Source organism: Ascochyta rabiei, chromosome 4, assembly GCF_004011695.2.
Source record: "Ascochyta rabiei chromosome 4, complete sequence".
Lineage (NCBI taxonomy): Eukaryota > Fungi > Ascomycota > Dothideomycetes > Pleosporales > Didymellaceae > Ascochyta > Ascochyta rabiei.
The window spans coordinates 1913753-1926475 of NC_082408.1; the positions used below are offsets into that span (position 1 = coordinate 1913753).

The window sequence follows — 12723 nt, forward strand, 5'->3', positions numbered from 1 at the left end:
ACTTGCAATAATAATCAAAGCCGTTTTGCCCAAGCTACAGAAGAGTGTATTTAGTCGGACAACCACCTGCGATGACGACCAGAATGCCCGCCCCATCTATGTCGGTCCTGGGTAAACACTGGTATGACACCCACCGCCGGAGGCGACCTCGACGAAGAAGGGCGGGGCCGAGGTACAGAAGGGTCAAGAGTAGAGGGCCGATGCAAGCGCGGCGGCCAAGAAGTGTGTGGTGGAGGTCGAGACGACCAGGGCAAGGATGGCGAAGAGGTATGATGTGAGTGTAGCGGCGTCCGCCGGAAAGGTACTGTGCAATTCTTCAGCACGGAGGTCAGGTACAACACAACTATTTGTTACCGCCGTAGCCTCCATAGCCACCACCTGGGGTCATATGACCTGTAGGTCCAGGGGTTGTGGCGAGACCAGCTGGATGGTTTGTTGGCGTGCTTGGACCGTCGCCGTGTCTCGCGTTTCCAGGGTGGAACATCATGCCGCCGTTCAGGCCCTGGAACCCAGTGAGGTTCTGCTGCCCTTGAGCAGCAAGCACAGCAGCTTGTGCTGTTGCGCTGGCCGGTGGTCCAACGCCTGTCAACCCCCACATCTGCCCGTTCATCTCGTCTGGAATGGATCCGTCGAAGATCTTCTTCTTCAATTCCCAGAAGACAGTACCGGTGAGCCACGCATCAGAGCCTGCCGTGTGCGAGTTACCGATCCGTTGGCATCCCAGTTCATCGGCAAGATCCTGGAGCCCTGACTTTGTACCCAGGTTGTTTAGGATACTGGTGGCTGAGGCACCTATTATGCCACGACGGACGAGGTTGTTCGCGTGTCGCCAAAGGTACTTGACATCGAGGAGGCGAGGGAAGAAAACTTCGACGAGCTTGCGGTAAGAGTCTTCGTCCTCAGGCAATGGCTTGGAGCTTAGCATCTTGACCAGGTATGCAAAGTCGTAGCCAGAGTGGAAAGATATCCAGTTGACATCTTCTGAAAGTGTCATGCCTGATGTGATCAGGAGCGACCCAAATTCCTGGGGGTCAATGCCTTGTGATGCATGCTTCTCAAAATCGGCACCTGACTTTTTCAGCATCTGAATGGATTCCTCGTTGTACATATCGTCTTCAAGCGAAAACTGGAAGTTGAAGCTCCACGTGCATGGACACATGACTATGTTGTTTGCGTATCGCTGGAGCGACTTGGGTTGGTATTGCAATGTCGACGAGTCGAGCTGTGAGGGAGGAATTTCGCCTTGTATCGAGAATAGTGTAACACCGAGCTGAATGATCTTGAGGAGGTCGACGTTGCAGCGCACTGTCTGGTAGTGGTATGAGGCTTTCGAGTTGAAGTCGCCGATGGGTCGTGCGACAACACCAGGGAACTCGGTGTCCTAACACAAGCGTGAGCATCATAGTAACAAGAGTGTCACAAAACAAATGGGAGTACCAAGCGCATAGTCCAACAATCCCTCGCACCATCCATAGTACACTTCGACCGTGCATATTAGGCACATGTCGCGAGGAACCAAGCGACAGACTCGAAGCGCACATAAGGAAAGGGCGTACTAACCATGCTGATGTACGGGTACTGGTCGATGAGGGAGCGCAGCAGATCCATCTCTTGGTGCAGGTTTGATCTCCAAACGTCGCGTATCCTTTGCCCTGCAAGGCCCTTTGTGCCATCCTGACCACGAACAGCGTCCTGTTGCAGTTGAGCACCGTGAGCGAAACGCATACGCGCCTCGTGGCCGTCTAGCCCTGTGCCTCCACTGACCCCACCAAGACCAGCTGCTGCCCCTAGCCCTGCGCCACCGAGGCCGCCGGTAAGCCCTGCGTTATTCGACTGGAAGGCATGCTGGTTCTGGCCGAAGAGGTTGATGTTGTGTGCCTGGTTGCCGCCTCCGAAACTAGGGTGCGGCATGTTCGGTTGGTGCTGTTGGTGCTGCTGTTGCAGCTGTGGTTGTTGGTGGATAGGCGCAGAGAGATGAGCAAAGGGGTTCGAGAGGTTGTGGCCAGGAAAGCGGGGTGGCATTGTGCGATATGGAAGGTGCTACCGCTGGGTAGCTCGTGTACGTTTCTGTCACAGGGCTCTAGACATGCGGCAGGCGGGATGAGAGGTGCTGATGACCTAGTGTTGGCAGTCGCGTTGACCAGGCGCACGTGATTTGGGCAACGTGGAGTGCGAGCGACAGGGTTATCTTAGTCGTAGCTGCGTCGAGGGTGGTGTAATGCGGAGCGGAGGGTGCAGACGAAAGCGGTTGCGGGCGTGGTGGCCGCCCGCAGTCCACAGTCCGAGCTCTGCGCCAAGACATGGAGTTGACCGCGACGTCAATCAGCTCCGCGACAGCAGCCTTCAGATCTACGCCGCGTCTCGACATACCCACACAATGAGGCCCTCATAGTGAGTGTTCCTCATTCCATGTGCCAATTGGCGTCTTCGTCGCTCTCTGCACCCGCCGCTGACTTTGTACAGCTCCATCATGGCAAAGCCCAACATCACCGGCTTCGACCCGCAGAAGTTCGCTGCTGCCGCAAAGACCGGCACCAAGGGCGACCCGTGGGCACGATAGTACGATTCTTCATTGCCCCCTTGCGTTCTTCAACAGCAGACTCACATTCGCGCAGCGAACAATGGCGATACACAGGTCCTTTCTCCAGATGGAACCGCTTCAAGGGCTCCTTCCCCGGCCTCGGCATTGCGACAGTCGCCTTTGCGGGATACCTGGTAGCTGAGCAGCTCTTCTTCAAGGACGACCACGCGCACCACGATGAGGGTCACCACTGAGCGGGGTAGCTGTGCAGGCAGATAGGCATACAAGGATAGGTAGGGAGAGGGGCATGCAAGACCTGGGCGTACCGGTTGACTCGGTTTCCTCCGCTACGAGGACTGTAAATAAGGAAAATCACACAGCACGATCAAAACAAGTCTCGTTTGTCAGTGCGCTTGAGGTTCATGTGATTCGCTGGATTGTGCGGCAGTCGCACGCCTGCTGGCAATGAACAAGCCGATTTTCGAGACCTATCCAGCTAAGATGCGGATTGTCAGAGAATGATGTCGCAACATGTCGTCATTCAATGGCTGTCGAATACCAAGTACTTGGAGGCGGTCAAGCACAAAACAACTAAGCCAGGCATGGCGTGAAGCTGCAGATACTGCGCATCGAACGCAACATAACAACAGCAAATTTTGAGTGGAATGAGACGGTCACAGCGCGTAGTACACCACGATCGAGAAACATGTTTTTAGAGTAACAGTCAAATCTGAGGCGAACATTGACTCCTCAGAAAGAAACGCTCAAAGCTGTATTTCACTAACATGGACGTAGAAAGCAGGTAACAATCCCCTCTCAGAGAACGTAGTCCGAGGTTGTGCAAATCCAAAGACTCACTGAGCCTCCTTAGGACGGTCCAGTTCTACAGCAACTACAACACAGACCAGAAGTAAGGCAAAGCATGACATTCACAGTGTGCATGGACTTTGCCGATACAGAGCTTGATCGAGATCGCTGTTAGCTTTCGAACATGGCTCAAGGAGGGCACGAGGCCCTTTGGCAAGGCTTCCAAATAGTGTAATAGTGAAGCATCAAAACAGGCTGGAGCAAGACGGCGTGGCGTGTACCATAACAGTCGAGAAGAACGTCGGCAAAAACCGAATACTACAACTCGCATCATACATCTGCATCTCGTATGGCCTCCAGCCTCAGGAAAGTCTTGCTCAATAGTCTCCACCAACGTGATCACGCACACAAGCGCGCCTGCACCGGCTCTCCACAATCCTTCGCGGCTCCATCGTGCCTAACAAACGACTCGATGCATGCTCGTCGGCCGTGCCCATCAACCTCCAGACTCTTGCGCCATCCACCGGGATTCTACTCGACCAGATTCCTCCGTGCTGGAAACAACATGACCGCACAAACGACACGTTCGGCTTACCTATGTGACGGCGTCTGCATTTTTTACATGCAGCAACGGCTTGTAGCCCCGTTGGTGGCTAGCGATCTTCGCGTAGAGGATCGCAACCCTGGTCCACCGGCCCGCGTGTCAGCCCGCCAACGTGCTCGAACCGTGCAACGACCCGTCGTAGACAGCGCGCAAGACCTCGTGGTGAGACGGCGTAGTTGCCGTGAGCCGCTACGACTTGATGCCTTCCTCATGAGGCGAGACGGATGCTGCTGATCTGCAAGGCTGATGAGATGAGGGAATGCGACGGTGAGATGGCGCGTGCTGGGACATGGAGGGCGAAAGTGTGTGGAGATGAGATCAGGTAGATGTTGAAGCTGTGGAAGATGCTTAAAGCTGAGTAAGGAAGCGTATTCATACAGGGGTTCCTATGTGTAGATTGCGGGCTCAATGAAGATGGGCAATAATGCCATAGCCAATGTATAGTGGGTGGGGTGCGCAATGTTTGTTATCCTACAAAAGGACAAGCTAGACGCATGAAGGTGTGACGGCTAAAGAGCTGGCAGGATGAGATACAGACAGACCACTGAAGCTTGGTATAGCGAGGTGATTATCGAAAGCATCGGCGACCGACCATCTGCGAACCTACGAGGGTCTTGATGTGAACCGCAGTTTGTCGCGCGTGCAGCAACAGATGGTCATCAGGGTCTGCTCCCGCAGTCAATCTTGGTTATGGTACGGCTGAGCCCTTGTGTAACCCTGATCGTCTTAGTGCTGACTCGACACCGACTTTTCTTCCGATGACGAAGTTTGCTCTGAAATTCGAGGAGAGTCCAATTGAACACATCGAGGAAAAGCTGATCGAATTTGAGTTTATCGAAAAGGACATTCGAGGCCAGGAATGCTTCGTTGAGTCTTGCATAAGGTCATTCTATCGTGTTCTATAGACCGGTGCTGCAAACCCTGATAGGTAGCTGCCGCGGACGGAGTCTTCGGTTAGTATGCATAGGTACAGTTCAACGTACACGATGGACATCTCTCGGTGGCGATACCGGCATCCGGATGATGTTGAGCAAAAGAGAATGCGAGTTCTCAAGAAAGCGACGCCTCGGTTCGAATTTTTAAAGTTTAGCTCCCGTGCTCGTTCGCGATTGTGTCCGCTCATTCCCAAGTTACGAAAGTCTAATATCTGGAGTAACGGCCGCCGGGAGCTCGTCAAGCGTACACCCTAGTCATAGCCAATCGACACATGCGGAGTAAGGCATCGTACTTTACGCGCTATTTCTACAAGCCGAAAAGATAGGACTCAACAAGCCCGAGTGTGCAAGCGTACGACGTAGCGGCATGCTAATCAGATTTTCAGGTACCATTTTAGCTGCCGAGTTCCTGCAGAGCGCTTCTCAACCACTCAGTTGATGCGCGCGCTACGTCCGCCGATGCCAAGATGGATGAACGGCTGCTCTTTGGAGGGGAACTGGCTTGTTCGCATCAGCCCACCTTTGCATTCTCCGGCGGGACTTAAGCTACCTTGAAACCTTCGCGCAAGCGGGTTGCGGAGGGCGGAGCTATTTCCTACACGCCGGAACGACTGATATAGCCAACGCCAATCTGTCTTCGTAGCTTATCGAATGCGAGGTAGATCTCGACCTCAAGGCTCGAGTACGCAGTGAGGGTTCCATACTGGGTTGAACTCCCCGCCACTGTGTAGCTTAGTCGATGCCATAAGGAACTATAGTTCGGTAGCTTCAGGCTGGCTAGGGTTGTGGAGAACGAACAGAGAAGAGCGCCCACAAACCCAAAGATATTGATGTTGATTTTGGAGCAAGATCAGTGAGAAACAGAGGGCAGATGTGAGCTGTATATCCCATCACTGCAGTACATGACTGATCTCTGCAGCTCCTATGGAAGTGGGCATGAGCAGATATCGGACACGTGTACCTGCAGACTCGTGAAGCGCTGAACAGAAATGGGGCTGCCGGACAGCATCCGGAGATCTGGACAAAGGTCGAGTCCCACCATCTCGTCTTGACAGACTCTGTGTTGGGACGGCATTGATGTCAGGAAAGTGAGGACGGGGCAGCATCAAGTGCGGTTTCGAAGCCTGGCGCTACCGGACGACGACTTAGGCACTCTGGGCACACAAAGCCCAGAGAAATATGCAGGTACAAGCGACAAATCTGTTACACCGGTAGTAGGCGCACCGTTCGGAGACTTCAACAAAGCTAGGGACCGAAGCTCGCGTTGCTGTGGAAAGGTCGAAAGCAAGCACAACATCCCGAAGGTCAATAGTGGGCGTTGCCTTGTCGTGGATGTGTTCACGGCATAACGATGAGAGCGGCGTGGAGCTGAGCTGAGTCTGGAGCAACTGGACACGACAGAAATTGCGTTAACGCAGCCGGTCCGCATGGGTGTACGCAAGCTCATGGATGGGCCATGCGTGTGGGTAGCCGAGGACTGCCCCCACGAATGTGGTTGGAACTCTTTTTCGGTACCGGAGGGCCTGGCGGAGAGGCTGCCGTATAATAGCGTGTAGGTTTTGGTGACCGACGTCATCTCTGAACTAGGGAGGAAACCGTCAACACTGGCTGACGCAGCAGCCCACAGAGGAGATACATGGGGCTGCAGCAGAAGTGGATGTACGGACAAAGTCGTGCCGATGCATTGAGCGATCTTGCTGCAGGAACCGGGCTAAGTTCGCGTCCAGCTCGCCGTTGTCGAGGGTTGCGTTCGTGTTCCTGCAGAAGGGTACGTAGGTCTACGATACGCAAACCTCTTGCTCGGTATCCAAAGCGACGTCACGTTTCGCTGCGAACCGTGTGGGTTGCGGTTCCCAGCGCCAGGCTTGCTGCTTGCAGGCGCCGGCAATTTGGCCAATCAACATGTCAATGTGGGTTTCCATTGTTGGCCGGTCTCCACGTGTCTTTTGACCTCAGCCCTCTGGACCAGATGCGCGGAAGGTCCCCGAGTGGAGAACGTCCTGTGCTCTCTCGGCCCTTGCCCACAGACATTTGGATCATCGTGAACGCCATCGACACGAGGCGGCTGTGCGAAGTCATCTCTTTTTGCAGCGCAGAGACGGCTGTGTTCGTAGATGAGCTGTGGCCAGTCACGCACTGGCATCTTGATGGCCGATCCAATGGGTGCCTTATTTAGCGATGCTATAATTATTGGTGTGCTCGTTCGACATCGTTGCAGATGCGCACGGCACTCTCCCCTGAGCGTGTCCTGGAAGCCAGAAGCCTCATCTTATCTACGCTCGCAGGCAACATGAGAGGCCGGCGTGCTCACCGCAACATAAGCGCTCGTCCCACACATAGGATACAACCGACTCCTTATCGTTGTCACACGGCGACAGACGAGAGTCGCAGCTTCGACCGCGTGTCACAGCATAAATTCAGTGGGACTTCACTGTAACGTCAGCAAGCCTCGTGAGCACGGCCAGCTCGAAGCCACTCCACGCTGGCTGTGCTCCCACAATGTGCTGTGCTGTGCTGTGCTGTGTTGTGCTGTGCTCTTGTGTCTGCAGGCCAGTGCTTTGGCAAGCGTGTCCGAAATGGGCAGGCCGTGGTGATCCAACGGCTCTGATAGTGGCGGCTTGGTCGACGCTTGAAACATGTTTGAAAGCCATCCAGCGTCTGAGACCACACATCAGGCCCATGGTCCTTTTGAAGCCTCAACAACGACTGTTCATAAATCGATCGGCCCACAACGTAGATTGACATGTATGAGCATGGCGGGGGGCATCATGGCTCAGTCGACGCGTCGCCGCCGGCCACAGGGCCCTCTTCGGTTGTTTCAGATCACCTCATCCGCGATGCGAAGATCGTGGTGACTGGTGACTGGAACGGTACCCTCCGCTCGAAGAAGAACCCCCCTCAACCTGTGTTATTGGATCGTCACGGCACTTCTGTCTTGCGCGGATGGACGAGCCCCAGCACGTAAAGAGGGATGGTGCACACTGCTCACTTGCCTGTTCGCCTTGCACAGGTCACAGGTACGACCATTGAGCTCACTCAGGACGGAGAGGCGGAGGTGGCCTCGAGACGGCATCCTGCTGCTTGGCTGCGGACTCGATGCATGAAGCGCGTTCATCAGGCCGACCCTGGCCTACGTCAAGGCTCCCTGCAGGTACGTGCGTATGGGAATGCGAACCCGTCCAGAACCACCAACACCAACAATAACAACAACACGACGCTCGCCACACGCACTTTCTTTGGAGCGTTGCAGTTGCCAACCAGTTTCTGCTCCACGCACTGCTGCAGAGGGGCAGGCGTACAACCTCAGTAGCCTGCTCTGTTCGCTTCAGGGTCGTGGACGAAAATCCTCCTGTCGAATCCTCTCCGGTCGCACAACAACACCGGCCGGCATCGAGCAAATTGAAGCTCAGCGTGTTCCGTGGTAAGCGGGCCTCTCGGTGGTCCCAGCGGGCCTGCTGCAGCGCTATCTACCCGTTTATTTACAAACACAGTCCAATCACCGTGGTCAACTACCTCCCCTGTAATATTATGTTGCGTCCCAGCCGACTTGTCGGGCCGTCAGCCCTCCGGTCTAATGTGTAGTGGCTTGCGGAACGGTGAGTTCCAGGAACCCCCGTCTGCACTACCCCTGTTGGCCTATTCCCAGCCACTAACAGCTGTCTAGACGCCGTTCTCACGCAGTTCACATCCATGACCTTTTTGTGTGCAGTGTCCCCTGTCCCTGCTTGTCCTGAATGCCACTAGGCACCTCGGCGCAGCGCACTGAGCGCACTATTCATCTTTCTCCACATGCTCTCCGCTGTTGTGTACGCCCGCTATGTACTTACATACTCAGGTCATCCCTACCTCTGCTAGTGGTTCACCGGCCCCAAAAGCTTCATGCGCAGTACCAATATTGGGGGTACATACATTGGCTGTCAGCCCGCCCCTTGGTATTGACTACGAGGAACGACAGTACCACATCGACCTGAGCAGGTCCCTGAACTTCACACCCTCCTTAAACGACCCCACTCCAGAATTCACAATTGAACGAGCCGACTGCGGGTTTGGACAGTCGCAGCGTACCCTCGTCTTAAAACCCGGACTACAAGCGACATCCCTCCCGTGGGCCGTACTTCTTCAGCGGCGCGCCATCTGGAGGTCTGTGATCAGGCCCTTGTGCTGCTCGTTGCCTCCTCCCGGCAGTGGAGTCAACCATCTTAAGACGTACGCATATACAGCTCCCCAGTTCACTTCGTTCAGCTATTGCTTGCTTGTCAATCCTTCCAGTTCCTTTAAGCATCCAAATTACTTGTATTCTCTTCCCTCCGAATATACCCTAGTCTCTGTTCTTCCAAGCTCTATCCTCGATGGCTGTTGGCATGGACCACTGATACGCCGACCCCTAGTTCCAGCCCGTCTTTCGTGCGCGAAAGGTCTTCCCGGACCCTTTGGCCTTTTCATGGTTGCTGACGCTGGCACGCTCACCGACCGTTTGTGGGGTCTCGCTCCTCCAAGTCCAGCATTGCTTGACTATTGATGGACCGTTGCCATACTTACTCTAGTCTCTAAGCCATGTTTACATTCCATAAGACCGAGGCGCTCTCTAGGTCCAGACAGTCGTCTTTCGATTCGCCTTTAGCAGAGTGCTCAAGTCTGACATCAGTTCCCGACTCTTTAACAGCATCGCAATGCTCAGAGCCTGTTTACACTGAACGCATGCACTCGCCAGAACGGCGGCGAAGAGCTCCGTCAAACAGAAGAAGAAGCTCTGTCTTTAACATGCGCTCAAGGAGTAACACCGCTGTCTCTACAACTTCTTCAATCCTCTCTTCCGGTCCTGCAGACATGGCTTCCTACGACCACACCTCTCCTGATTCTCCGCCTGCACTTCGTCACGTTGGCAGTCACAGTCGTCTTGACCAGACTGGCCCAAGAAGATCGATATTTCGAGGAAGGATGGGCAAGAGGTTGAGTGAATCGATCGGGACCGGCGTCGACATCGACGAATATCAGGAAGCAGATGCTGGGAGGAAGCGAGCGTCGTTTCTCCGGAAACGAAAGGGTACCAACGAGGGTGAAACGTTCCGTAAGTAAGACGACGACGTACCATGAGCTCAAGAACTGATCAATGCTGCAGAACATGAACTCAAATCCCGCATCTCGAACCCCTTCGACTTCCAACATCTTACACACGCCGATCGTCATCAGGTAGCTGCGCTAGAACAAGCTTCTGGGTCTGTGCTAACCGCTGGGTGGGCCGAACGTGCTGCAGGATTATCTGGAAGTGGTGCATCGGGAACACCAGGAGTTATAAGTCCTCGCAATATATCAACCGAGCATCTGGAGGTGTCTGAGCTCAACTCGGTCCCGATCGTTAGCCCTAGATCGCCACCCCATAGCCCACGGCTCCAAAGCGACTGGCAGCAGCCAAAACCCAGTACCGGCTTATCACCCTCCCGACCAGGGCTTCGCCTCACCAGATCTGTGGAGAGCTTCTCGCAACCAGGAGTGAACCTTCGTGCGCACCAACACTCATCCTCTGTTATCGCACCTCCAAGAACGTTGTCCCTCTTACCAACCTCACCCTTCCAAGATATACCCGAAGAAGGTTCATCTGGATATGTTTCAACCGCAACCCCGGCTGCTCGTTCGAAGAGACAATCAGGTGTCTGGGATGCATTTACGCTGTCAACCACAGCGCCAGCGGATCAGCTCCCGGGAATTGAGGAAGACATTACACATGTCGGTAACGCTGTGACAACACCCGACGACTCTGCCGTTCAAGCAATGACTCCACCCTTCAGCCCCCGCCTTGAAGACGTTGCAGAGGAACCGGAGCGATTCGTCAGACCTAGGCCCGCACCCCAGCCGCCGCGACTGAGAACCCCGACTTCTCCCAAATCGCCCTTCCTAGAGTCGTTCTCTTTCAATCAGCGCTCCCCAGGTGTAAGGACTCACCACAGAGGGAATTCACATGCTTCGCCAAAGTCTTTTAAGCTGAAGAACCTGGCTACAAGGTCCAGCTCACAAACATCAGAGACTCTGGGCTCGCCCGACTCACTACGGGAGAGCTCTATTCCAAGACCATCAGTGGCTCGTCGCAAGTCCAACACTTGGCGAGCCATTGAGGAGTCATGGGAGGATGATGTTGACTACATCTACGAGCATGCTCTAGAAGCCGACTGTGACAACGATTGGGACTGTGTGTCTGAGGACGAAAGCTTTGCTGACCGACACCACGCTCTAGCGTTGGCAATCCGCGAAGACAGGCCTGCAGTACCACGGGCTTCCCAGCCACTTCATCCTCCAATTAGCGAAGACCCCATGCTCCAGTTCCAACTTCCGTTATCTTCGTCACGTCTCTCGCCTAGTAACGACAGTGTCCCAGACTTAGTTCCCACATCTGCAGCATCAGCATTCACAACAGGTGCAAGTTTGCAGACACCCTTACACGAGTCTGAAGGGTTTTTGTTGAGCCCGTCACTTCTGCTCCCTCAAGTGTACAAAGATGCAGAAGAGGCCTCGTACGAAGACATCTTGAAGGAATATGTTGGCTCTGACTGCCATTTCCGCATCATTGATCTAGATGGAAGTGCCAACAGCTCCGCTCGCAGCAGCCGTGTCCGTTTCAGTCGTCGAAGCTCGTATGACAGCAGCTTGATGTCTTCTGCCCAGAGCTCTGGTCTATTGAGCTCCCCGATTCGACGCTCGGCAAGCTCTGCTGGAAGTTTGCCAGAGCTGGTCCATTCCCGTCGCACTCGACAAAACTTCAGTCTCGTTGCCGACGAACTCTCGGAACAGGTCGCGTCCTTGGAGTTGTTTGGCAGCGATGACGGAGAGGACGACGACATCACCCCACCAGGAGTTTTGCGTCTCTCGGCAGACCGAACCTTCTCCACTCCTACGCAAGACCAATCGGGCAATCAAAGCTATCAGCATAACAAGCGTTACCACAAACAGGCCCTGTCTGACAGCGCAGCTCAGCTGCTCACTTCAACCGAACCCACAAAGCTCCGTGGACGCGCAGCGACTGTTAGTCGCACCGGTGGAGAGGAGTATCTGCACCTCTTCCCCACACCACCCTCGTTCTCTCCTCCCATTGTCAATTGAAACCCTTCGTCACAATCGCAATACCACTTGTCCACATCACTCTCGCCCTGGCGGCTCCTCACAACATGGCTGGACCATGGTTTGACATGTTTTCACGAACTATATATTTCTTTGTATATATTCACGACGCATCACGAGCTACAAAATCACCTGGTTCGCATTTGGCGTTTGACACAAAGGATCGAAGTGTAAGGATCGGCTGGCGTATCGACACTCGTTTTGGTAAACCCTGTTGTTTAGTACTTTTCTGGTCGAGCACACAATCCTGGGTGTGCGCGTGTTATTCACTGTACTCCATACACCAATGCTGTCTACAGGTCTTGGCGTATATTGCAGCGTTGCGCCCGGTTCAGATTTCCTTTGTCAGTGGTAATACAAGCACGCAGGGAAGGCATTTGGCTAGGTGGTCGGTGTTCATGGTAGACGATGAAAGTGATTATAGAGAGCGAATATCCAAACCCATCACAACACTCGATTGTCACTGTCTAGACCCGAATCTCAATCAGAAAGTGCAACCAGCCAATTCGACTCTTTCATTCCCATCCTACCGTGCCGCAGATCGACCACACCACAACCCACGGCTCGCTCTCGCAACGCCCCTCAAGACGATGGTAGTTTCACCACGAAATCCACTAACACGCCTCTGCGTCCAATTTCCCTGCTCTCCCACCGCTAAAACCAGGTTCCCGGTCTCCGCCGCAAGGTACCCGGGCGAGACAGGGTTTAACGATGTTGGCGCGACTACCTGGACGGTCCTTCTGAGC

At 54.3% G+C, this 12723-nt stretch overlaps 4 protein-coding genes across 4 annotated transcripts, besides 3 other annotated features; 3 read left to right on the forward strand and 1 right to left on the reverse strand.

Annotated features, from left to right (window-relative positions):
• Positions 1-343: 343 nt before the first annotated feature.
• On the reverse strand, positions 344-2022 carry EKO05_0003065 (CCR4-NOT core DEDD RNase subunit; the record flags this gene model as incomplete). The annotated part of the gene is made up of 2 exons (XM_038937935.1): positions 344-1381; positions 1561-2022. 2 exons carry the CDS (start codon positions 2020-2022, stop codon positions 344-346), a joined length of 1500 nt encoding a protein of 499 aa, XP_038801627.1.
• Positions 1917-1959: a tandem repeat.
• Positions 2023-2377: 355 nt separating the features above from the next.
• On the forward strand, positions 2378-2775 carry EKO05_0003066 (uncharacterized protein; the record flags this gene model as incomplete). Its single annotated transcript, XM_038937737.1, has 3 exons — positions 2378-2391; positions 2464-2559; positions 2616-2775. The coding sequence occupies 3 exons, from the start codon at positions 2378-2380 to the stop codon at positions 2773-2775; spliced, it is 270 nt and encodes an 89-aa protein (XP_038801628.1).
• A 4592-nt stretch (positions 2776-7367) lies between these two features.
• Positions 7368-7403: a tandem repeat.
• A 650-nt stretch (positions 7404-8053) lies between these two features.
• Positions 8054-8079: a tandem repeat.
• Positions 8080-8684: 605 nt separating this feature from the next.
• On the forward strand, positions 8685-9386 carry EKO05_0003067 (uncharacterized protein; the record flags this gene model as incomplete). Its single annotated transcript, XM_059636083.1, has 1 exon — positions 8685-9386. One exon carries the CDS (start codon positions 8685-8687, stop codon positions 9384-9386), a length of 702 nt encoding a protein of 233 aa, XP_059492066.1.
• Positions 9387-9421: 35 nt separating this feature from the next.
• EKO05_0003068 (uncharacterized protein) lies at positions 9422-11959 on the forward strand (the record flags this gene model as incomplete). Its single annotated transcript, XM_038937919.2, has 2 exons — positions 9422-9935; positions 9987-11959. The coding sequence occupies 2 exons, from the start codon at positions 9422-9424 to the stop codon at positions 11957-11959; spliced, it is 2487 nt and encodes an 828-aa protein (XP_038801629.2).
• Between the last annotated feature and the right edge of the window lie 764 nt (positions 11960-12723).